At 35.8% G+C, this 23,925-nt stretch overlaps 1 protein-coding gene across 2 annotated transcripts; it reads left to right on the forward strand.

Moving 5' to 3' along the window:
• Window positions 1-15,017: 15,017 nt before the first annotated feature.
• Window positions 15,018-21,948, forward strand: LOC131306987 (uncharacterized). Of its 2 annotated transcripts, none has more exons than XM_058333422.1 (9): window positions 15,018-15,380; window positions 16,957-17,106; window positions 17,387-17,548; window positions 17,634-17,739; window positions 18,060-18,242; window positions 19,152-19,317; window positions 19,914-20,230; window positions 20,890-20,979; window positions 21,650-21,948. In XM_058333422.1, the coding sequence occupies exons 2-9, from the start codon at window positions 17,092-17,094 to the stop codon at window positions 21,721-21,723; spliced, it is 1,113 nt and encodes a 370-aa protein (XP_058189405.1). In that variant the 5' UTR covers window positions 15,018-15,380; window positions 16,957-17,091; the 3' UTR covers window positions 21,724-21,948. The 2 variants fall into 2 exon arrangements, with proteins under 2 accessions (XP_058189405.1, XP_058189406.1); XM_058333423.1 differs by having other exon boundaries at window positions 15,057-15,380; window positions 16,957-17,100.
• Window positions 21,949-23,925: the final 1,977 nt, after the last annotated feature.

The raw sequence follows: 23,925 nt of genomic DNA on the forward strand, positions 1-23,925 counted from the left end.
TCGGTGGTCAATTGGGAATGGCGAACATGTGCGCATTGATGAGGATCCTTGGGTGCCAAAAGATGGGATGGATGGGGCTTTCAAACCGCAAAGGCTAATGGACGATGGGGAGTTTGTGTTGGTCAAGCAACTTATTAATCCTTCTTCGACTACGTGGAGGGAGGATATTGTTTCTCAGCTCTTTGTTCCGGATCACGCTCGGTGCATTCTCAGCATTCCTTTTTCATGGACGAACAAGGTTGATAAGTTGGTTTGGCATTAGTCACATGCGAGTGCTTATAATGTAAGCTCAAGCTATTTATCAGCTCTGAATTTAAAGAATTGAAGGATTATGGGAAATGGAGAGGAAGAGGGGAACAGATTGATGGCTGGGAATGAGGTACAATGGAAATCTATTTGGGGGCTTAATATCCCCAATAAAATTAAGCATTTTTTGTGGAAGTGCTGCCATGAGATTCTCCCAACTAGGAAAGCTTTGCATCGAAGGAGGGTGATAGGTGATCCTAGCTGTCCGGTTTGTGGTTTTGCCCAATAATCTATTGTTCACCTATTTTGTATTTGCCCTCTAGCTATTTAAGCATGGCAATTGTCGCCTTTAAAAGTAAGTATGAGGACAGTACAAGTTAACTCATTTTTTTGATTTTTGGAATACTATGGAGCTGTGGTGGCAGGATCAAAGTAACAAAGATTGGTGTTTATCGATTGCTGCCATTCTAATGTGGTATATTTGGAAGTGTCGGAATGGGGCTGTTTTTGAACATAAGCTCTCTCTGCCTGGGGTGGTGTGCAAGAGGGCAGTGGAGTATCTCCATGAGTTTTTGGCTGCAAACTCTTTGAATACTACAGCTGTTGTTTCGAACGGAAAGGGAGCTACATCCTCATGGTTAGGCCTCTAGATGGGATGTTTAAGATTAATGTGGATGGTTCTTGGAAGAAAGAATTGGGGAAAGGAGGCTATGGTATTGTGGTAAGGGATTCCAAAGTTTTTTTTGCAGCTGCGTCTATGGGAGTTTCGCAGTGGTGTGTCAGTTCATCCGTTGCTGAAGGTCTAGCAATTTGACAAGGTGTCCTGTTGGGCTTACAACTCGATTTGGGATCTGTTCTAGCGGAAAGTGATGCTCAACTGTTAGTGAAGATGCTTAATGGTTAGGTTGCGACCAATCAAGAGGTAGAAGTGATCTTTTATGACATTCAAGTTTTGAGTAGAAATTTTCTGTGTTGTAGCTTTTCTTTTGTTTGTAGGATTGGTAATAATGTTGCTCATATGTTGGCGGGCAAAGGTTTGGGTGGTTCGGGGTATAGTATATGGACGGAAGCCCCACCGTTGTGGTTACTTAGTCCCCTTTCTAGGGACGGATCTCCTGATTGAGGTATCGTTTTGACTTATTAGTAACATCTATTATCATTGTGGCAAAAAAAAAAAAGTATAAGCAACCTTCCATTATCTCAAAGGTTTAAGACTTTTTGGATTGTCTTTTTCATTTTGGGCTATTAATGATCCATTGGGTTGCTAACAAGTCAAAGAAAATGACAAAAATACACTCTTACATTTTACAATTTTCAATACACTTTTCAAAGTACTGTATTTAAAAGTTTTAACATACTTCTAGACATTTGATACAAATTTCAATACACTTTTCAAACCTTATAATAATAGTTCGTGGGCTGTTTTTAGCATTTTTTTCTTTTATTTTTTGGGTTATTACGTACACCAAAGGTACACCGAATTGCGTGCGATCCACCTCGGGATTCCACTCAAGTAATCCAAGCCGTTCAATTTCTTTAAAATATTTATTGAAGGTCCTTGTAAAAAATTATCCCAATCGAATATCGGTGATAATATGGTTAGTTCATTCAATTTTTGGTCCCTACAAATTTACTAACAAAAAATTGAATGATTTGAACAAGCCATTATCGATATTCAATTGAACTAATTTTTATAGAACTCTTAATAAAAATATTTTAAACAAATTTAACAGCTCTAATCATTTGTGTGGAACCTACTCCAAGATGAGTCCCAGACAATCTAGCATATATTTGGTGTACCTAGGGCTGCAAATGAACTAAGTTGTTTGCGAACTATTCGAGACTCAACTCGGTAAAGACTCGTTTGAGTTTGGTTTAGATACTAATGAACCGAACCTAAGCCTCAATTTTAAGCTCCTTTAATAAATGAGCCAAACCTAAACCTGACACTATTCGGCTCGATTACGCTCACGAACCCGTTGAATATGTATAAATTTTTACGTGCACATAATCAAAATTTTATAACGTGTACATGTATAAAACTTTTATCAATGGCATAAACTTAAATTTTACACCGTAATATGCTTTTATGATTTTATAAACGTATGAACTTATTTATGTGCAAAAAAAAATATTATTCCCAGTTCTACTCCCTCTGTTCCTTATACGTGTCCATTATTCTATTTTGGATTGTCGCTAAAAAACATCCATTTTGAAAGTTCAATGGGTAAAACTTGATAAATGTTCTATTTAGCCCATTCTTTTATATTGACCCTTCAAAGTCCAAAGAATCAAATTGAATGCATCAATTAAAAAAAAATGGTATTTCAAGAAGAAACTGATTATCGCGCTCCACTTTTTACTGATGGTGCTTCAATTTTAAATTTCACTGGTAATTTCATGAATAAAGTGAGGCGCCATAAGTAAAAAAATAGAGCGCGAAAATCTAAATCCTTCAGCAAAGGTGACAATTTTTAACTACAATTAATGTCTCTCCTTAAAAAGTTTTATTTCCAAATGTAGACACTTAAATAGGAACGGAGGGAGTAATATTTTGACTCATTAAGGTCGTGAACAAATTCAAATTCAATTCAAACTTAAGATGTGTTCCACGAACTAAAATAATTACTTATTTTTTTGAATTAAAAGTGATATATTGTGAGAGAATGACCTATCTTGTAAAGTGAAAAATTAGTACTTAAAAAATAAAAATCTTAACGAAACGGGTTCTATAATAAAAAAGAGCTCAAGTTCGACTCGTCAAATTTTCTTCGAGGTCGAACTCGGCTAGATACGGTTAGATATTTAATGAACAAACCTAAATATTCTAAATATCAGCTCGTTTGCAGATGTACCCAAAACTGTATGCCCATAGTTTTTGTCTTCAATGTATTTTGATTGAGAGCCAGGGGAGTGTGTGTTTTTTTGTTTTTTGTTCCGCGGGCAAAGCAAAGCCAAAGGCGATGAAGGGCCAAAACAGCGGCCACGATACGCCACTTCTGAGCAGACACGTGTTTCACCAACTGCTGACTACGACTCCTCGTCTACACGCTGCTGACGTGGATGTCAGGACTATTCAATTCAATTATGGGTGATGTGATTTTACTCTCATTGGTTGGTGTACAAGGTTACACTAACATGTCCCCTCTTTATTGGCTCCTTTGATCCCATTCCAATCGATTAGTTAGGACCTCTTTCCGTCCCAATTTAATTCTCGCTTGTTCTATTTTGGTTGAGTAAAAAATTAGCTATATTTTTAAAATTATAATAAATTTCATGTGAAATATAGATGTTATTTGATAGATCTTGATTAGTTCTATAATACAATATTTTTTAAATCACATAAAATATTATAAATTATAAGATATAATCAATTAAAAAGTTGCACAAACTCTAAAAAATAACTATTTAATTGGGACAGAGGGAGTAATTTTTATATTTTTTTGATTTTCCCGCTAAAATTCTTATTTTTTATATATTTATTTCTCATTTTACGAGACATGTCATTCTCTCACAATACGTTACCTTTTAATTCAAAAAATAGCTCCTTATTTGAAAAATAAATACTTATTATTTTAGTTAGTGGAATACACCAGACGAACGATGTAATGTAAAATATGGCTCAAATCTAGCAAAAATTAAGAGAAACAATAAAAAAGATCGCACCTAAACTCGGCAAAAAGTGCGGTGATTCGTGTTTCTTTTTATCTAAAATCGCAGTATGTAGTCGGGCACACCTCGTTGTGTAGTGGAGAAGGAGTCCGAGGTATAACGTGACTGCGCACCAAACAAACTCTTGCTTCCTTGTTTTCTACTCTTTTCGTCCTAATTTTTCGTCCAATTTTGAAAATTCAATTTTTTTCAGGAACACAATAATTGCACCTATAAGTATTTTATTTATCAACATTTACCCTTCAATTTTCTGAAAAGTTAAATGGAGAAACATTCCAAGACATGCAAAAGTCGTCTAAAAGGGACAATATATTTTTTTAATTTATGTCTTTTTGTAATGCTTACATCACCGAGGGACTGTGCTGCGTAGGGCAAATCGCCGCCACTCCGATCTCGTTCCGATGATCGAAAATGTTTACTTCATAGAGCTTGTCGAGTAGAATAAGTGTACCAAAAATCAGCTCGTTCGGATATCATTAAGTGCCTCATCTGAACATTATTATCTTGAAATGAATGGATCCGAAATACTAGATTAAAATCCATTGCTTTTTGGTACACTTAATAATTTCAAGATACTCCATAATAATGTTCGGATGAGGCACTTAATGATGTCCGATCGAGCTAATTTTTAGTATACTTGTTCTACTCAACGAGCTCTACGAGATAAACATTTAAGATCATCGGAGCGAGACCGGAGTAGCGGCGATTTACCCCACACAACACGCAGCACAGTCCCATGTACAACTAGTAAACAAAGAAAATGTTAATCTTATAATAGAATTGACAAAATAGAAACTAAAGACATACTCCGTATATTGTAGAAGATGAGGGGATTCAAGCCTGCGAATCCCGCCCAGAGTTTGAAAAAATATAAAATTTATATCCTTTTATGTTTATGATCTTTACTATTGTTGGCAACTGGGCCATTCATGAGTAGGCAAAGTAAATAAAAACTTATTTCAATTTATAAATAAATAGATACTATAAGGAGTAGCTCAACAAAATTTCAGAAATCAAGTCCAATAGATTTATGGGTGAATAAAAAATCTTATTGTATAAAACGTTTTGCATTACAAAAAATTTATGTACGATTTCGTCGCTGCTGAACTGAAATCTTGAAACCGTCCCATATGTTCGGAACATATGGAAAAAAAAAGAAAGTAAGAGAAAATAATTTTCATTCTTTCATTGATGTCTTGTTCCTATTTGATCGAGAGAGAATAACGAAATAATTCAAGGTCAATAAAGTATAATAATGTTCCTTCTAACTTTTCTTTTCCTTTTCTTTCAGTTTTTTCTGAAGTATTCCTCTGTTTTCTTTTGTACGTTTTTTATTTACTTTGTTATGTAAAGAAACTATTTTCTTTCTTCTTTTTAAATTCAATATGGAATTAAAAGTTGATTTTTCTCAACTTCTCTTTCTTTTTTGTGCAAAACCAAAGAAAGAAGATAGTTATTATGTTCACTTTCGTTATTATTCCTCCTCCACTTTCCTCCTGCTTTTTCTCTTCTTTTTTTGTACTCTCTCCAATATTTCAAAGGGACTAGATGTTCCCGGCCATTAAAGACCATGTTCTTTCCGCATTAATTTACTTTAACGACCAAAATCGTATACTTTTTAGAGCTTTTGGAAAACATCAACCACGTCAAAGGTTACCTTAATCAAATTACACTTATCTTAATTTTTTTGTTTTTGCAAAAATGGATCAGAATCCTTTTAAAGCTTTGTTCGGTTAACTTTTTATTTTTAGTTTGAGTTTAGTTTTCAATCATTACCCTATTTCTTTCTTCAATTATTACCATATTTCTTTCTCCAATCATTACCTTATTTTTCAAATTATTACTTTCTCATCTCTCTCTATCTCTTTCCAATCATTACCCATATCTTCAATCATTGCTCTATTTCTCTCTTCACTCATTACCAAAACTAAACTAAACTAAACTCCTAACCAATTAGGATAAGTAGTTACCAAAGTCGTATTGGATTAAACAATACTTGATCAACATAATTTTTGACATGTTCTCAACAAACTCTAAAACTGAACGAGCCCACAAACGGTGATAACAGGACCGTCATCAAGGTTCTCAAGGGAGCGGAGAGGATCCAAATCCCTTGGTGATGAAATTGGCAACACATTTTCCTAGAACATGGCCTGGCATTTCCAGGTTGATCCAAAAGCCAAAGAGGCCGTTAGAAACATGAACTTGTTCATCAACCCCAAAATGATAAACTGGCCGGGCAAACATGAATTAGGAGCAGTACTGGGGCCCGGTGTGGTCCTGATTCCTGAATAATACTACTACTACTACAACCCAACAGAGAATCTGTTTCATCAAAGGGATAAGTATATATCTGGTCGATGGGGCTGGTAGATCTAAATTGTGGGACCGCTGTGATTTGATTGTGAAACTCTATCATCTATGATATCACTCATTCCCTTACACTATATTATGGTGATTAATTTATGAGATTGTGCACCATATATGTTCTTGGGGCCAGAAATGTGTGTATAACAACAATCAACAACTTGATGACTCTAATATTCCAAAGTACCAAAAAAAAAAAAAAAAACCTTGGTGACCCATGAACTTTATTCATGAATGCGTGAGCTCGTGATTTATTAATGGTTTCTTTTTCTTTTTACAGGTGCTAGAGAAATTTTATTTATGAATGCATTTAGTTGCTTCTGTATTCATTTTGCGAGTAGGCGGTTTGTTTTTTGTGTTATTTGTTTGGTCTTTGTTCTGACCGTCTCTTTTCGTTCTTTATTATCAATGGATTTCTTACTCTTTCGCTAAAACAACAACTTGATGACACCAAAATTCAAGATGTCTACGCGTAGATGTAAAAAGGCTGCCTTTTCAAAAACTTCTCAAAAGACTTTTGCAAGTCTTCTGAGCGTGCAAAGGGTTGTTTGCTAAAAGTTTTGAGGGAAAATTTTTTGGGTAATAAGAGTAATAAGTGGAGTGAAAATTTATTGTAAATAGGGCTGGACAGAGAGAGAAGTGGTGATTCTGAGAATCCCAAATGATGACATAACTATTCTAGACTATATTCCAAATTTTAGAGCCATATAAATTTAATATGGACTCATTCTTTTTCTAAATAAATCACTTATCGAAATTTAAGATTTGTCAGGCTGGATTTCATGCAGGTTTACTAAAATTTACTGTATTATGTATTCATTTTCTTTTTTAACCCGAAGGGATTGGCCTAGTAGTTTTGGCCTGAGACTTAACAGTTTGCTTCTTTCTAAGATCGCAGGTTTAATCCTCCTTGTCAACAACTATTAGAACCATCTCATCCCACGCGTGTGAATGGCTGTGGGAGGGGCTAGGAATAGTCCAAAATGTCCGCAAGCTGGGCCGGGACGCCCTTACATTGCCCATAAAAAAACAAAAGATGTGTCTTTTTATTTTATTTACAAGGGCAAAAAAATTGAGTATGGTTTTATAGTTCCCACGTCGAGTGTAAGACGTATGTTTGCATTATGGACCGGAAAATATTCTATTGCATAATTCGTTGCTGAATAAAGAAAAATATAGGTTCTTGTGCTTGTTTTTTTTTTTGGTTGGATCCGTGGTTTTTGTTCTCGTTCAAATTACAAAGTTTGCACTTTCACTGTTCTCTTCATAGTAAAGTAGCTTTTGGGTGGGTGAAGACTAAAACCTCCTCATGGATACCACGTGCTACCGTAAACGGGTGCCTCGTGACCGGAAAATAGATTGGATCATCCCACAATATAAATTCCTTTTTCTTTGTCGGTCCGTTTGGACATGGAATTAGGTTTGAAGGTATTATTTAAGAAGAGGAGATTGGATAGTAAGGGATATTAGTTAATAAAGAACGACTCACATTGATGTGATGTTTATGTGTGGGGTATTAAATAGTACTTAGTTTGGACGAGGTATTAGAAAGGGGGATCAGATAGTACTTGGTTTGAATGAAAGATTAATTGGGGGTATGAGAAAGGGAATTGATGTAAAAAGCTGTTAAATGACTTTTTTGCCCTTATGCAATGTTTTTGACAAAATTTGTTAGTTTCATTATAATTAGAATAAATACGTATTTACCATTAATTTTTGATAAAATGAATTCATTTAAACTAAAAATGTTTAAGCCTTACAAATTTCGAATTTTTTAAAAAAAAAATTGAAATTCATAAAATTAGTTTTGTTAGATTCTGTAAACTTTAATTTTTTGTTATGATTTTTTTTTAAAAATCGGATTTATATGGTTTATTAGTTTGAATGTAATTTAATTATAGTGGTAGTTGAAGTGTATGGTTAGTAGGTTGAACAACTTTGTTAGGCAAATTTTTTCTATAAATAAGTCTCAATTTTTGTTCATATCATCATTCTAATTTGTGTTTTCATATTCTCCTTATTTTTTTCATCAGTTGAATGGCACGCCAAACTTGGAATGAGAAGGAGTTGCTCGAAAATCTTACGACTATTTGTTTTGTACCATTGTAATGTAATGTATCTTCATTTCCAAAATCTTGAAAATGAATGTACAAACTTCATTCAAAATGAAATACAAGTGCCAACAAAAACGAACCAATGAAGCCGAATGAAAAATATAAAATATGGTGAAAATCAACAAGTTTTTTACATGGTAGAACCTACCTAATCAACCCTCCTCCATTTCTCCGGGCTTGGAACCGGCTGTGTACTAAGAATTGCACTAGCAGAGTTAAAAACTTGTCTATGGCTGAGATATTTGTTCCATTGGCACACAATGCACCACTTGGATGGACCTTATAATGCCAAACGGTCATTAACCCGTTGACCCTCACAAGTGTCCTAAGTCCTACCAAGTTAGTGTCTAGCCTTGAAATGTTTGTACATATCATCATAGCCACAAAAAACCAAAAACAAAAAAACAAAAACGAGACTGTGCAAATTTTGGAACTGCAAATGACTTGCATTAACAGTCAAGAAAACAATGCATCATAAGCACAAAATGCAGCAATGCTGCACAAAACAATGCAGCAACAACACTAACCAAAACAACTACAAACATCACAGATTTCCAATGCCAATACATGAGTACACAAACCAGCCCTAAAACCATCACATAAACCCTGCAATACTAGCCCAGAAACCCTGCAATACATGCCGAGAAACCCTGAAATACCAGCCCAAACCTGAACAACAGTTGAAAATGTGCAGTTTTTGGTCACAATTTAAGGTTCCGAGTACAAACACCTAAAACATTTGTAGCAATTTCACCCTTCCTCGACCTATATCGTGCCCTGTCAGCGCCCAAGGGATTTACTGGGACGTACGTCCCATCCAATGCCCCAAGACAGTTCTAAAAAAGTGGACAAGATTATTAAGACGTAAGTGGATATGGCAAACTAGAGGAAAGCTTTAGAATGGAAGAAATAGGAACAATTCAACACAACTGTACCTAAAATCAATTCCACCTAGTGTCTTGGTAGTTAGCAGGTACAGGCTCGGGCATCACTAAGAGCATTCGAACGGCTCGGATGCACCAGATGGACCGAATTGGTCAGGGGAAAATGGACAGGATTTGGTCCCGTGTTTGTGGGGTGGGTGGGTTGGGGTTGAATCTGGCCGTTGGTTTTTTTTTTTTTTTTAATTCTTTTTTTTTTTAATTCTCAATTTGCCCGTTGGGCATTGGTAGCTGGGAAAATAGATTAATCATTTCTTAATTAAGTTGAATTAATTTGGGAGAAAATAAAATAAAAAAAAGTTAGTTAATCAATTTTTTACCCTAAAATAATTATACATCCCTCATTTTCCATCCCCATTGGATTTGCTCTAAGAAATATGTACATTGACCTATTTAAGCCTCATTATAGGATTTTCAGACAAAGTGTGTGCACGTGATAGAGAGAAGTCAATAGAGGACAAATGAAACTTCATCCAAAAATAGTGAATTCAAATTCTTTTTTTCAATCATAATGGTTTTTTTTTAGGAGGCAAGAGGGTAATTTCACATAGCAACTCACCTAGTCAATTGTTGACTAGAGAGAGGCATAATGAACCTTTTAAACACATACACAATACCCAAACTCCCAATGTGGGAACCAACTTAGTTGACGCAGACCCAAGAGCCTCACCACTAAAGAGTGACACCACGACAGAGGGCCCAAGGAGCCTGCACCAGAGGTCAAGCACCCAAACACAACGGGTGGGCGAGACTTGGTTGCTTTGGAGGAGGTCAAGAGGGTAATTCCACATACTAACTCACTTAAGCAATTGTTGACTAGGGAGAGGCATAATGGACCCTTTAAACACATACACAATACCCAAACTCAAAATGTGGGAGCCAATATAATAATAATAGGGCAAATTTTCGTAGTCGTCCATCTAGTTTTACGGTTGTCTCAATTTCGTCACTCTAGTTTCAATTGTCTCAATTTCGTCCCTATAATTTGTTTTACGTTCCAAATTGGTAAAATTGTTAACATCGTTAATGAAACTAACGGAAAAATATGATTAAAAAATTAAGTGCTCCAATTTTCAATCTGGTTGAACTGGTGCGAAGATCTTATTTTTTAGATCATTTTATCCTAGATGGTCGTAATGAATTTTTGGCTCTAAGGTCTTTCAACGAGCACTCGAAAACTTCTTATTTAGTTTCAGGGCTCTCTTAGGATGCTCATTGAAAGGCCTTAGAGCCAAAAATCCATTATGAACATTTAAAATAAAATGATTAGAAAAATAAGATATTTGCACCGGTTCAAACGGATTGAAAATTGGAACACTTATTTTTTTACACCGTTTATATATTAAAAAATAAAGTTAAAAATTAAGTGTTCCAATTTTTAATCTATTTGATCCAGTGCGAAGATCTTATTTTTCTGATCATTTTATCTTAAATGATCATGATGGATTTTTGGCTCTAAGGCCTTTCAATGCCTGAAACTAAATAAGGAGTTTTCGGGTGCTCGTTGAAAGGCCTTAGAGCCAAAAATTCATTACGACCATCTAGGATAAAATATCAAAAAAATAAGATCTTCGCACCGGTTCAACTGGATTGAAAATTGGAGCACTTAATTTTTTAATCATATTTTTCCGTTAGTTTCATTAACGGTATTAACGATTTTACCAATTTGAAACCTAAAACAAACTATAGGGACGAAATTGAGACAATTAAAACTAGAGAGATGAAATTGAGACAACTATAAAATTAGAGTGACGACTACAAAAATTTGCTCATAATAATAATAATGGTGACTTGTTATTCATTTGTTGAACTCAATTGGTAATTCAACTTCTAAACATCAAAAACAACCAAAGGGCCCCGTATTGTCCCTTTTCAACCCGTCATGGATTCATGCGTACTCCAACAAAAAATTAACACACCTTATATATACAATTAAGAACAAGTAGAATTGTCTCCGTCGGAACGATAGAGTTTTAGCACCGTAGTCGGAATTTCAGGAACTGGGCCGCCGCCGTTTGGAACAATAAACTCTCAAAGCCACAGTAGAGAGTGTGAGCAGGGCAGCCACAACGGAAAATCAATTTGGCACCGTCATTAGAATGCCATATTAATTACCTCGCCAAAAAGACAAATCAATGCCCACCACGTCCAAAAGGAGGAAAACTAAAGAATTAATTATAGCGTGCTTTGTCCGTATAATACGCCGTCGCCTCACACTTCACATGGAAACCAAAGAAACAGTAATTATTATTATATATCCTATATGCATTTGAAGAAGGAAAGTAGAGTAGAGGACAGCAAAGAAATTAATGGTGTGCACGTACGTTTATAGCATAACATAGAAGAGGATACCAAAGATATGGATGCTGGTAGCGTAGGAAGCTACTACTACATGGAATTTGGATTTCGAGTAAGAGATCGTTTGTTTGTTTGTTTGTTTCAGATAACACTTGCACACAAAAATTGAAGCGCGCAGTTTGCTGGAAAAAAACTGTAGCGGTTTGTGGGAAGGTTATTTTGTAGTGTTTGCTTCCCCATTTACGCCCTTTACTGTTATTGAGGGCCACGGGTAATTTCAGACGTAATAAACTGGTTCACTTTTTTGGGACAATTTCGGAATTGTAAATTGTGAGCTACTAGTCCACCAAAATGTGCTCTCTCATTAAATATTAGAATACAATTATGGAAAAGTCTACAATACACATCCCTTAAAATGATGTACCATATACACCTATTTTATTTTATGATTCATTAATAGCATTTCAGTGTGTTTCGTAACTTTTATTCTAGAATTTATAATCTTTCAGCAGTATGATTCGTAACATTTCATTATGATTCATAACGTTTTGGTGTATCTCGTAACCTTTATACGATTCGTAACTTTTTAGCAATACGATTCGTAATATTTTCTCGACAATTCATAACATATTGAGGGATGCATATGATACACACCCAAATAAAGAGTGCATATTGTTGTCTTTCCCATAGATTATAGTCCAGACTCTAGAGTCAGATTAACAAGCGTACCAAATCACACATGCTCATATATAGTCTTTTCAAAATCAAGATATTGATTGTATGTCTTCGTTTTCGCAACCTCAGTCACCAAATAACAATATTCGTTCTCAAAAGCGCTCAGTCTTATAAAATAACCCATACTCTCTAAATTTTGATATTTTTGTTTGTCTTTCGTCAATTTTTGTTAAATTTACGTTGTATTTTTTGAGTTATTCATCCATCTTGATGAAAATAGTATAAAACTTTCATTACTAACCCATTTTTAAATGAAAGTGAATTATTTGTTGGAAAAAATACGGCAATAAAGGAATTCCAAAAAACAATTTCATTGATAAGTACGCGATTACAGAATACATGTATTGAAACAAATTAAACGAACGAGATACAAACATAATTTTCTGAATCAAAACCGAGTCCTGTGTGATACCACAGTCTCCTTAAGAAAGATTCACCACCTAGCAAGGGTGTTGTAGGATTTGTCGGCGTCTTCCTTCCAAGGTTGGCTCGACTAAACCACAAGCCTCCGGGACATCACCCTTGGCGAACTGACTACCGCTCGCCTCTCTCTCACAACACAGAACGAATTTTCAGAGTCTTTTTGGAGCTGTGAATTTCTGGTGTCTTGTACAAAATGAGAAACACCAATAGAGAGAGAGAGAGGACCCTAGAGATAACTCCCACAATGAATATTGCACAATGAATTCTGGAATTGATTTTTGCGGGTAATTACAACCTGTAACTGCTGGAAATACAAAAGTCTTGTCCAGATACAATGAACCAACGAGAGACATTTCGGTTGCCTCAGGAGACCCTCCAAATGCCCTTATTTTCATTCACAATATCTGGAAATTTTCCACCATTATTCAATGCTCTTGGAGTATCATCCAGTATTATTACGTGGTATTTCAAACAAATTACTTAGCACAATTTTTCTCAGGAGTACATCAACACACACTTTCAACAGGTTGTTAAAAGACAAAAAGAAAAAGAAGGGTCAACATAATATTTGTTGCGATAAATTATAGAGAGTACCTATGAGTAATTTCGCATGTTGCTTCCGAGTACCCTAAACCATTTTCTACGCTTGTTGTTCGGTTGAATCCTCACTTTTTTAATAATTGTGGATGTTATTTATATTTAGTGATTTATTTTTTAATTTTGACTCAAATTTTTAGGATTAAGCAACCCTTTTGATTTGAAAAAGTACGTAAATACGGATCGAAGTTGAAAAGAGGGCACATAAGACAAATTAAAAGATAATAAAAATTGCCTCTTTGAATTTTTTGGTCTTTGGTGAATTTTTGGGAGCTTTTGCTAATAATGTAATGCTTTTATAATTCCTTTTATCGACTTAAATGATATAACAAAAAAATTTGGCACATATTTGATAGTAGAAATTAAAAAAAAACCCCAGAATATAATAAGGAAAACAACAATACCAAACCTATTTTTGTTAATGTAAAAATTTTAGTGCACAAAAAGTCTTATACCCTGCATATGGCATAAGTTTTTTACAGAATAAAATTTTGACATTAATAAAAATAGTTTTGACATTCTCATCACCAATACATAATAATATGATTATCCAAAAAGTTAAGGTGAGTTTCCACTAATTTTTTGGGCGCTAACACAAATAAATTTTAGTTAATACATGTTAGTATAAAAATTCTACTAACACAAATAAATACTTAAAAAATATTAATGAATTTTGGGGGCCTCATGACTTGCCTAAAAATTCGTAAAAAATATGTGGACTTTAGTTCATTTATTATTAGAGCCCGTTCCAGAAACCTTCTTATTTTATAAATACTTATTTTGGTGCTTTATTTCACAAAACCCAAATAAGCAACTTATTTTCACATTTTCAAACTTAAAAATAATGTAAATGAAAAATAAATTTTCAATTTTTTTGCACCGTATTAAAAATCTCAATGAGATTTATCAAACAAGATCCATAGTGATAGAAAAATTATTTGCGTAAGCACATGATTTTTGAGCTTGAAATTACCTTTTTAAAAAATAAGTACTTATTTACCCTTTTGTGAAACACACCTTATTATTAGACAAAAAATAAGTTCTTATTTCGGTTCTGAAAAGGACTCTTAGTCTCGATAGGAAAAACTCCACACATGGTTTAATTCAAAGAATTTTGATTTTGAGCTCCAAAAATTACTACCGTCAAAATCAATCTCCTAATTCAAATTGAGCAAAAATGGAGATGATTAGATACTCCGCTGTAGCAAAACAAGTGTAGTTTGGTGAGATTTTAAAAATTATACTCATACAACAATTTAAGGTCTCATTCTAAAAATCTTTTTAAAAAATAAGCAGCTTATTTTTTATTTTTAAATTCAAAAATAATGTAAATAAAAAATAAATTTTTAATTTTTTTTTGCATCGTATTCAAATAAAATTCATATTGCATATTTTTTAGATTTCAATAAGTCCATAATTTTTAAGTTTGAAACTGTCTTCTTAAAAAATAAGGGATTTTTTCCCATTGCGGAACGGGCCCTAAACACAATAATTTACCCAACTTCTCATATACATGTGAGCTCCACACACATTACTATGTATTGACTCCATAACACATGTATGTGAGAGGTTGCGTAAGTTGTTGTTGTGTTTGAATTATTGTGTGTGAGTAGCATTCTTGGATAATTTTCCCCCCTCTGTTTCTGTCACTCTCTCTCCCTCTCTCTCTCTCTCTCTCTCTCTCTCTTCAACGTCCGTCGGTCACTTCCACTTCTTCTGTCTCAAATGGAATGATACCTCTCCCACTTTTTTCAACTCTCTCTCTCTCTCAAATTTCTCAAATCAATTTCACTGAAATCTCGCTTCAGGTTCTCCATTCTACGACTTTGGGCTCGTAAATCAGCGCTTTTGAACTCATATTTACCGGAGCACATCTCGATTTTCTTTTTCTATTTTTTTTGGTTTTTTTTTAGTTTTTAGGGATTCCAAATTCGTCGATATAAAGCACGTCTTAGCCATTCTCGAGTTCCAGAAAGCTCTTTGTAAGGTAGATGATCTCTGTGTGTGTGTGTGTGTGTGTGTGTGTGTGTGTGTATATGTGTGTGTGTGTGGATACAGTTATGTAGGTTCCTTCGAAGTGCTGAAGATTTGAAAGATTTTTGTATGTTTGGTGTTGTGTTTTTGTGAAAGCGTGCATAATCTGAAGTGTGATGTTAAGATTACTATTGGATTGAGGTTTTTTTTTTCCGATTAATTCATGATTCCTGTGAGTTGATTTGTTAGCCAGAGAGCAATTTTAAGGCTGTTTAAATGACCCGAACCGTGCGGCGATTTTATGCCTGTTAACTGGAAATAGGTTCTAGTGTGGTGTTTAGCAGCATTTGAGCCTTTTCTGTTTTTAAGGCGGGGAGTTCTTGTGCTTTAAATTATTTGTTGTCGTGTCGGGATTATCTGTCATTGCCGCTTGGTGATTGCGTTTTTCACTTTTTTTTTTTTTGTCTTTTGATAGGATTTAGGAATTTTGCTTCTAGTTCTTCCTTGGAAGAGAATCAAGCTGCAAATATAGAGTTACCACTCAGATTGTTGGTATTTATATGCGCAATAACATTTATTCACCGCTGCAGATTCCATGATGCAATAATGTAGGAAAAATTTGTGGATTGGTAATGCAATTCTTGTCCCTAGGTTTTCCTGTTCCAGAAAAATTAACCCAGTTAGTCGGTTGGAGTGGAATAACCTTATTTGGAAACAATGGGACGTCAAGCTTTTGTAGCTGGTTGGCTGTTACAGGGATTGGATCCTGTTTAGAGTTGAGACAATTTGTTTGAGCAGCGTTCAGGTGGTCATCCATGTCTGGGGCTCTAGGAAAGTGTTCTGAACTACGATACTCACTTCTCCGAGGGATTCAGCTGGCAAAAGGTCACATGGAACTTCCCAGTTGTCCTCTTGCACTCATCTTTTCATGCTCATGTAAAATTGGCTGCACTTTTCTTTGGTTCGTTGTGTCGCAGTTCAAGGCTTCTAGATCAATCAAAGAGAGTAGCCTAGTTTGATTGCTTTTCGCTGGAAGTGACCATTTTTGCACAATCTAGATACAAGCCATATCTGATCACTGATGAGACTAGCAGTATAGCAATGCCATTGCAAGAAGTTATCTGCTCTCACCGCCTCTATGATCATGTTGCGTTGGGATGCTCCTAATTATCAGCTCTCTCTCCCCCCGGCTTTCGAATTATCTTAAAAAGGCAATACTAGAACCTGACTATAAGTCTGAATGTTATCACCCTATGTGTGTATGGTTGTGGTTTGTGCTCATGATAGCTTCTGTATAGTTTTTTCTGAGTATGCCACTTAATTTTAGCATGAAAGAATATAATATATCAATGCATTCGCAGGGCAGAGGATGCATGATGTTTCATAGTCTTGTGATGATGTAGATGTATATTCTTGGGATGTTTCTTGGAGTTTTCTGAGTATCCCTGTATATTTAAAAATATATAGATGTATATTCTCGGGTGTTTTGCATATCCCATAAAAGATGCATAGTACTGTGTATTGTTTTGCTGTCACATCACCATATTTCTTGATGTTTAACTTTAATGTCTTTGATGTCTGCTTTTCAGGCCAAGGATCCCAACTGTGTACTTGTAAGGTCAGAAAAGCAAACATTTTGGCCTCGGTGAAGTTGATGCGAAAAAGTTGTGGTGGCAAGATACCAGAGCTGACGAAGAGATGCAGTTGGCTTGGACTCAACTGAAATGAAGAACGTACAGGTTTCGGATGTGAAGATTTTAACAAAAGCTTGTTTAGCCTTTATGCTTGAGTGTTTTTCATTTTCTCATCTTTGCTTCGTAATTTCTTGTTGCATCTGACTTTGTAAAATACAGTCTGCTTAACTTGAGAGCCTGTTTTATTAACCCTAAGTCATGTTGCGGCTTCTGTCCAATTTCCTGATATTTTTTTCTGCTACTTTTGTTTTCCCTATATTAATGCTGAATGCATTTGATTTGGCTAGTTCCTTTTTTCAAAATTAAATTAATTACACTTTTACAGGATCTGCAGAATACACCAGAAGTTCAATCCTCAACGCAGGTTTCACAAGAGTCCCAAGGTGACCAACAGAACAATGGTGCAGAGGTTCCTGTTGGAGACTCGGGTTCAATCTCCACTTCAAGTCATGATAATAGGAAAGTTTCCCGGGAGGATATTGAACTTGTATGATAGTCTGTTCTTTTTAAGAATGATTTCTTCAATCGCAAATGGTCTTTCTTAGTTTCAAACTTTGCATGGTTTGTTGCAGGTCCAGAATTTGATAGAACGGTGTCTACAGTTGTATATGAATAAAGATGAGGTGGTAAAAACCCTCTTGAATCGTGCGAGGATAGATCCTGGATTTACAACTTTGGGTGAGCATGTTCCGACATTTGGAAAAATCATTTGTAGTTCTCACTTATTGTCCTTATGTTAATTATTAACTTTATTTTGGTTGCTTACCAATTTATTCTTTGTATAGATTCTTCATGTAACCCATCCAAGGTGACCATTAGCCCATGAATTTCAAATCTATAGTTTGTTATGTCTGTAGATATGTCACCCCAAATTTTGTGATTTTCCTTTTGAACCAATTCAGTCAGTTTACTTTTTCTATTGCTCTGTCGTGGCAGTCATCTAATTGTAGCTATTTACCAAATAACATTTCAATTTAAACTCTTATTTGGTTATTCAGTGTGGCAGAAGTTGGAAGAAGAAAATGCTGACTTTTTCAGGGCCTATTACATAAGGCTAAAATTGAAGAAACAAATTATCTTGTTCAATAATTTGCTTGAGCATCAGTATCACCTGATGAAGTATCCTGTACCTCCGAAGGTCCCTTTGGCTCCGATACAGAATGGTATTCACCCAATGCAAGGTAAACTTCGTTTTACATTTTTATTGACTCAGAAAAGCAAAATAATGCTGTTACTGTAATAATAACAGGATTGCAGAGAAACTGCAGAAATTTCAGATTGTGTGTTAAACTTTCATGGTTCTTTCATAGAGAATCACAAGTTGCTCAACTGAAATTTGTTAACGAGCTATTGATTTGAAATGTTGTCTGTGTGGTCAAACTGGTTTTTCGTCGCTAAAGTTATCATGTTTTTGTGTTAAAAATGAATCTCATGTTCAAAGTCGTTATTTGCTAGCTATTACTCTTTGTACAGAGTTGTACAATTGTAGCTCTCATAGTTATGGACATTTAACACAGGAATATTTCTTTAGCCCTGTGTTAAAATGCGGACAGTGGACACTGTTAATAATTTCATTGACCTAGATAACAAACTGTTACAGAAAATATCTGTATCAGATTTGCTATCACCAACTCCTGATACAGATGGTGAGGCAAAACTGATGTCATGCATGAGGATGTGATAAGCTAGATGCTAAATTGCCAAAATCACCAACTTTAGCTTTAATAGAAGATTGTTCATTTCAGGCAGTACAGGTTTAATTTGTTGAACCCTGAATAGATCTTATGTTTCTTGTATCTTGATGATCTCTTCAACTTCAATCCCAGATTCCTCTTTGATGTCGAATGAAATCAACTCTTACGATTACCTCTGGGACTTAATTCCTCTACAGGATCTTACATTACCAGCAGTAAGCTCGTTTTCTCACTTGGAGAAGACGATGTTGATGCTTAAGTCCTCAAAATAGGGTTTTCCTTCCCCAGTTCTCTTTCTTTCATCTTTTGATTAAAAAGTTTTATGCTCTTAGTTAGGGGTTTTGTCAGGAAATTTATTGAGTTCATCATCATTTGATACCACGTGTTCCAGTGCAGTTAACAACTTACCTATGGGATACCCCGTCCTACAGCACCCTCCGATCCCAGCTACAGGTCAACCTCATCTTGATTCCATGGGCTGCGGAATATCTAGCTGCCATGTGGTTAATGGAGTGCCGGCACCAGGAAATTTCCATCCCATTCGGATGCATTCTGGGAACGAGTGAGTATCCTTCCCCATATTCACCACCCTCTATTCTCATTGATACTCCATTCAATAGTTAGCACAGCATAATCAATAAAATGAAAGCATGTTTCTTCCCTTTCCCCATTTATTTCCCCCCTCCCTCCTACTTATCACATAACTTGGTTTATTTCTTGTCAAGTCGAGTTTGCAATGTAATATAATGAGTATCATAGGATAGGCATATAAATGCCTGTGTCATGGCAGTTACAATGGGATAACACGTCGATGTGAAGAAAAGGACTCATGGATAGTCAAACTGCACATCATGCCGTTTTGAGTGTCTGTAATATAATTAGTTGAGTAGGTTGGTTAGATACGTTAACAAGGATCCTTTAATTCCAATTGAGCTAACGATCTGGCCACCTCCTTCGAGGCTTATTATCTTGTTACCATGCCAAAAAACATATGAAAAGGAAGAGAAAAAAATGACCTAGTAGTCTGAACTCTGAAGTAATATTATGCTGAAGTCAAACTTTTATTAGCTCAGTGTAGAATCACAGGTTTCTTTCTACTTCCAGTAATTGAACTTTCCATAAATTCGGCTAATATGTGTTGCTTTTCCCTTTTTTAAGTATGGTAATGGACAGCAGCACAGCCGATGTGCCACCGGCTCTCCCACCAAGCAGTGCCATGTCAGACATGGCCGTGAGCCCTCCATCAGTGGCATCTACTGGCCATTTCCCCTTTACTGCTTCAGAAATATCAGGCATGGGAGTAGACACGTCAGCCCTTGACACAGCATTTACTTCTGATGTTGCGAGTTCAGTAGGATTGCAGCTTCCACCAGATAATGGGGCAGGGAATTCAAGAGAGTCCCTCAGATCACTGGCTCAGATACCCTGGAATTTTAGTCTCTCTGATCTGACAGCAGATTTGTCAAACTTGGGAGGTAATTTGGAGCATTTTTCAACTGTTATATGCCTTTGTAATAATGTAATGGAAGAAGGGCTTTTTGTGGTTCTGAGTCTCTAACTATCTTAGTAGATCTTCAAGGTCTTGATAGAATCCACTGTAACTACAAGTAAATCTCTTAGAGCTTGTCAGCTTTAAATTATTTGGTCCTGCTAATTGGTAATTTTTTTTTCTCCAATAGACACTAGAATAAAAACTATTTAGGAAAAAATTCCTTCATAAGCAATGGTATTTCTTCCAGAAAGGAAATTGTGGTGTCAGTAAATTGCAGGCCTGTTATCTGCAATTATTGACGTCCATAAAAGATTACAAGTTCAATTAAAACGACCCCCGTTTCAATTAGGATCCAATGACTTTCTCAATGAACTTGTCTTAACCCTCTGACTGACATAACAGTTGCTTTAAACATTTTTGGTTTGATGGTGGGATTTAGGCAGCCAATGTCCTGCATTCATGGATACCGTGTTTAAGATCATCCTAATACGAAAGGAGCATATAATGCTTTTCGATTGCATAGAGGACTTCTCTTATTGATTGGGTTCTCTGTCGTTCTTCTTTCAGTTTCCCGCCCTTTTCTCTTTTGTAAATTTTTGCTGTTTCCTAAAATTGTACTTCTTACCTTTAAATTACTTGCAGATCTAGGAGCCTTGGGAAATTATCCTGGTTCCCCCTTTTTGCCTTCTGATTCAGATATATTACTTGATTCCCCAGAGCCAGAGGATATAGGTAAAGCAGAATCTTATCTCTTGCTAAAGTTTCTGCATCATTTTCAGGCATTTTCCTGAAAATGATAAAATGATGCTAATTTTCCTCCCCTCTTTTTTTTTTCTTGCTTAAGAGAAACGATTAGAAGCTATTCAAATTTAGTAGTAGTACACTGTAGCTGCCAATGAGCCTCATGTTCAAACCACTTGGGTTTGGTATTTCCATGTCATCTAAAACATCTCAGGGGAAGAAAATTAGACAACTAAAGTAAAATAAGACAGAATTTTGTGTTAGAGACTAGAAAATACTTCAGAACACTAAAATGTACAGCCTTCTACAGAATTTGTAGGAACAGGGACTTTTGAGGCTTAAGAGTGCTTGCTTGTCAGCCTTTCTAAACATGGGAGCGATATCCTATATATGATTATCCAGAAACAAGGCAATGGACGCATATAGCATCCAGTCACTTGTATTGTCTACTTTCAACTCTAAGAAATACGTAACAAGCAACCTCTATTTCAGTTTTGGGGTAATTGAATTGATTTGTCATTTTGATTGTTGCTTTTCTGTTGCTTATTGGATAATAGATCCTTACACCGGAATACAGCTGAAATTCTACGCAATTAGAATTGTAATTCCCGCTCCCTCCTTATTCAAAATAGTTCTTACACCCAGTCTTTCTATGTTTCAGTGGAGGAGTTCTTTGTTGATTCAGCCCCGGGGCAACCAAACTCTCAATCCGATGAAGAGAAACCTTCAATCTGATTGCAGTGTGGGCCTTCTAATTATTTAGGTTAGGTTATGTTTGTTGTACAATAAAAAGTGAGATGAAACTGTAATGTTGCATATTTTAGCTAGGTATTCAAGGTTAGGCTATTAACCTTTTCGAGCATTTGAGGTTCAGTAATGTAGTGAGATCTATATTTCCTCGCTGTTCATGATTTGTAACGTTAGTTTAATTTCTCATAATCATTATTGGATATTGAATTATCTTTTGGAGAGCTTGACAGTCGTAATATGTAATCAAGTGTCTGTCTTGTTACTTTTTTTTTTTTAATTTATGGAGGAACTGTATGTCTTATTACTACTAGTGCCAGTCTAAAGACAGGATTCCTTTATATCCTTCATTACTCAGATTATTGCAAAATCTAATCCATTTGTTTCTGTCTACTTTATATCTTCTTTTCTCATGCAACCCAGTGAACTAAGAATAACTTGTCCAACGTAATGAGCATAAAAATTGAATTGGGTCTCTAGGCATATCCTCTTCCTTTTGCCTTTCATTTGGTGGCATGGCTCTAATACATAAAGTTCCTTGAGCTTCCTATTTTTGGAGGTAGGGAGGGGGAGCAGTATCCTAGTTGTAATTTTTTTTTTTTGAACAGAAATTTTTTATTATTATTAATCTTGAAAATGTTACAAAAACTAATAGGAGTAGAAAAATTGCATCATGCTCAAAAAGCAATCGTCTGTCCAATCTGATACCCAAAACCTATGATTGACAAGAAGTTAATCAAGGATACTCTCAAAGTCCACCTTAATAGGCCGAAGCCCTGATACTCCTATGGGTCTAAATATCCAGATAATACATTCAGCTTAGAAAACAAAAGCCTACTGCCATCAAAAGGCCATCGGCAACTTGAGTCCCGCTAGAGAGTCCACCACCACTGGAGCACCATCTAAGCCCTAATTAGCCCGGGTCCAAACCACAATACAGAGGACGGCCCGCTGGAAACCATCTGCCAGTAACCCTGTCGAACAACAACCAAAACCCAAGATACCATAACCAATCTTAAGCCCAAAGCAAACCCAAACTCGCCAACAACCACTGCGCTCTGTCAGTCACCCTCCCTGCCACCACACCATCGCCTGGGAACCCACCAAGCCGCACAATCAGATCCACCGAACACAACAGACAACACCACCACGAGACTTGCACCGAGCACCGGCACCATGCACCGCCATGTTAATGTCTCCCATGAAAAGCTCCGGTTGTAATTTTTTTTTAGAGTAGTTATCTTGTGAATATATAGCCGAATTTTAGATCAGTCTTCACCTGTCCCCTATCAATTGGGAATTACGTTAGTATTGGTATTGTTAATAACTTATCAACTTACGAAAACTAAAAATAGGTTTATGCACTTAGTCGGGGTTATAAGTTTCAAACCGAACAGATCCAATTCGTCGGTTAATCATTGATAAGTTTGTTCCGTGCCATAAAAAGACTGAAATGTTTCCTCAAAACAAAGAGAAATCTTGAAATTGTGGAGAAATCAGCATTTGCCCGGGATTCACAATTAGGCCACGTTTGGAAATGGAATATAGATGCATCGGTAGAGGGAAATGATAAGGTAGAACTACGATCAAGAAATAAATTGAAAACCTTGTTCACCCGTGTCATTTTACTTCCATTCGATAAATCCCTTGCAATTTTACTTCCATTCGATAAAATCCCTTGCAAATCCATGATCCAAACACAATTGTTTCTGAAGTAAAAAAGCAGGAATGGAAATCACGCAGTGATTACCAGTTTTTGGTTAACTCCCAACACCAAATCCAACACCAAATTTTGAATGAGTACTCAAAACTATGGACTTCATTCCTTGAGGCGTTTAGTTTCTGCTTCCCCCAGACAAATACTTGCTAGAATCAAATGAACTTGGACATCAGTATAAGACCATCAAATTTTGTCATAAATTTAGCTACGCATTAAAATTTACCTTGTAGCATTATTACCCCTGAAAGACCAAACAATACAATACAAAATTGAGGTTAATGAAACAGATACGTTGATGCAGCTCCATTGTCAGGCCTTAAGCATGGCTTATCTCAAGTCGGATAAACGATTGTTACCCAAATGTTAAAAGAGTGCCTCACATGACTACTTCACAAATTGAACAGGGTTGCATGAACTTGCGAAACGGATGGGAAAATGCAAAAAAAAAAATAAAACAGCAATAGGGAGAG

Source organism: Rhododendron vialii, chromosome 1a (assembly GCF_030253575.1).
Source record: "Rhododendron vialii isolate Sample 1 chromosome 1a, ASM3025357v1".
Taxonomy (NCBI): Eukaryota; Viridiplantae; Streptophyta; class Magnoliopsida; order Ericales; family Ericaceae; genus Rhododendron; species Rhododendron vialii.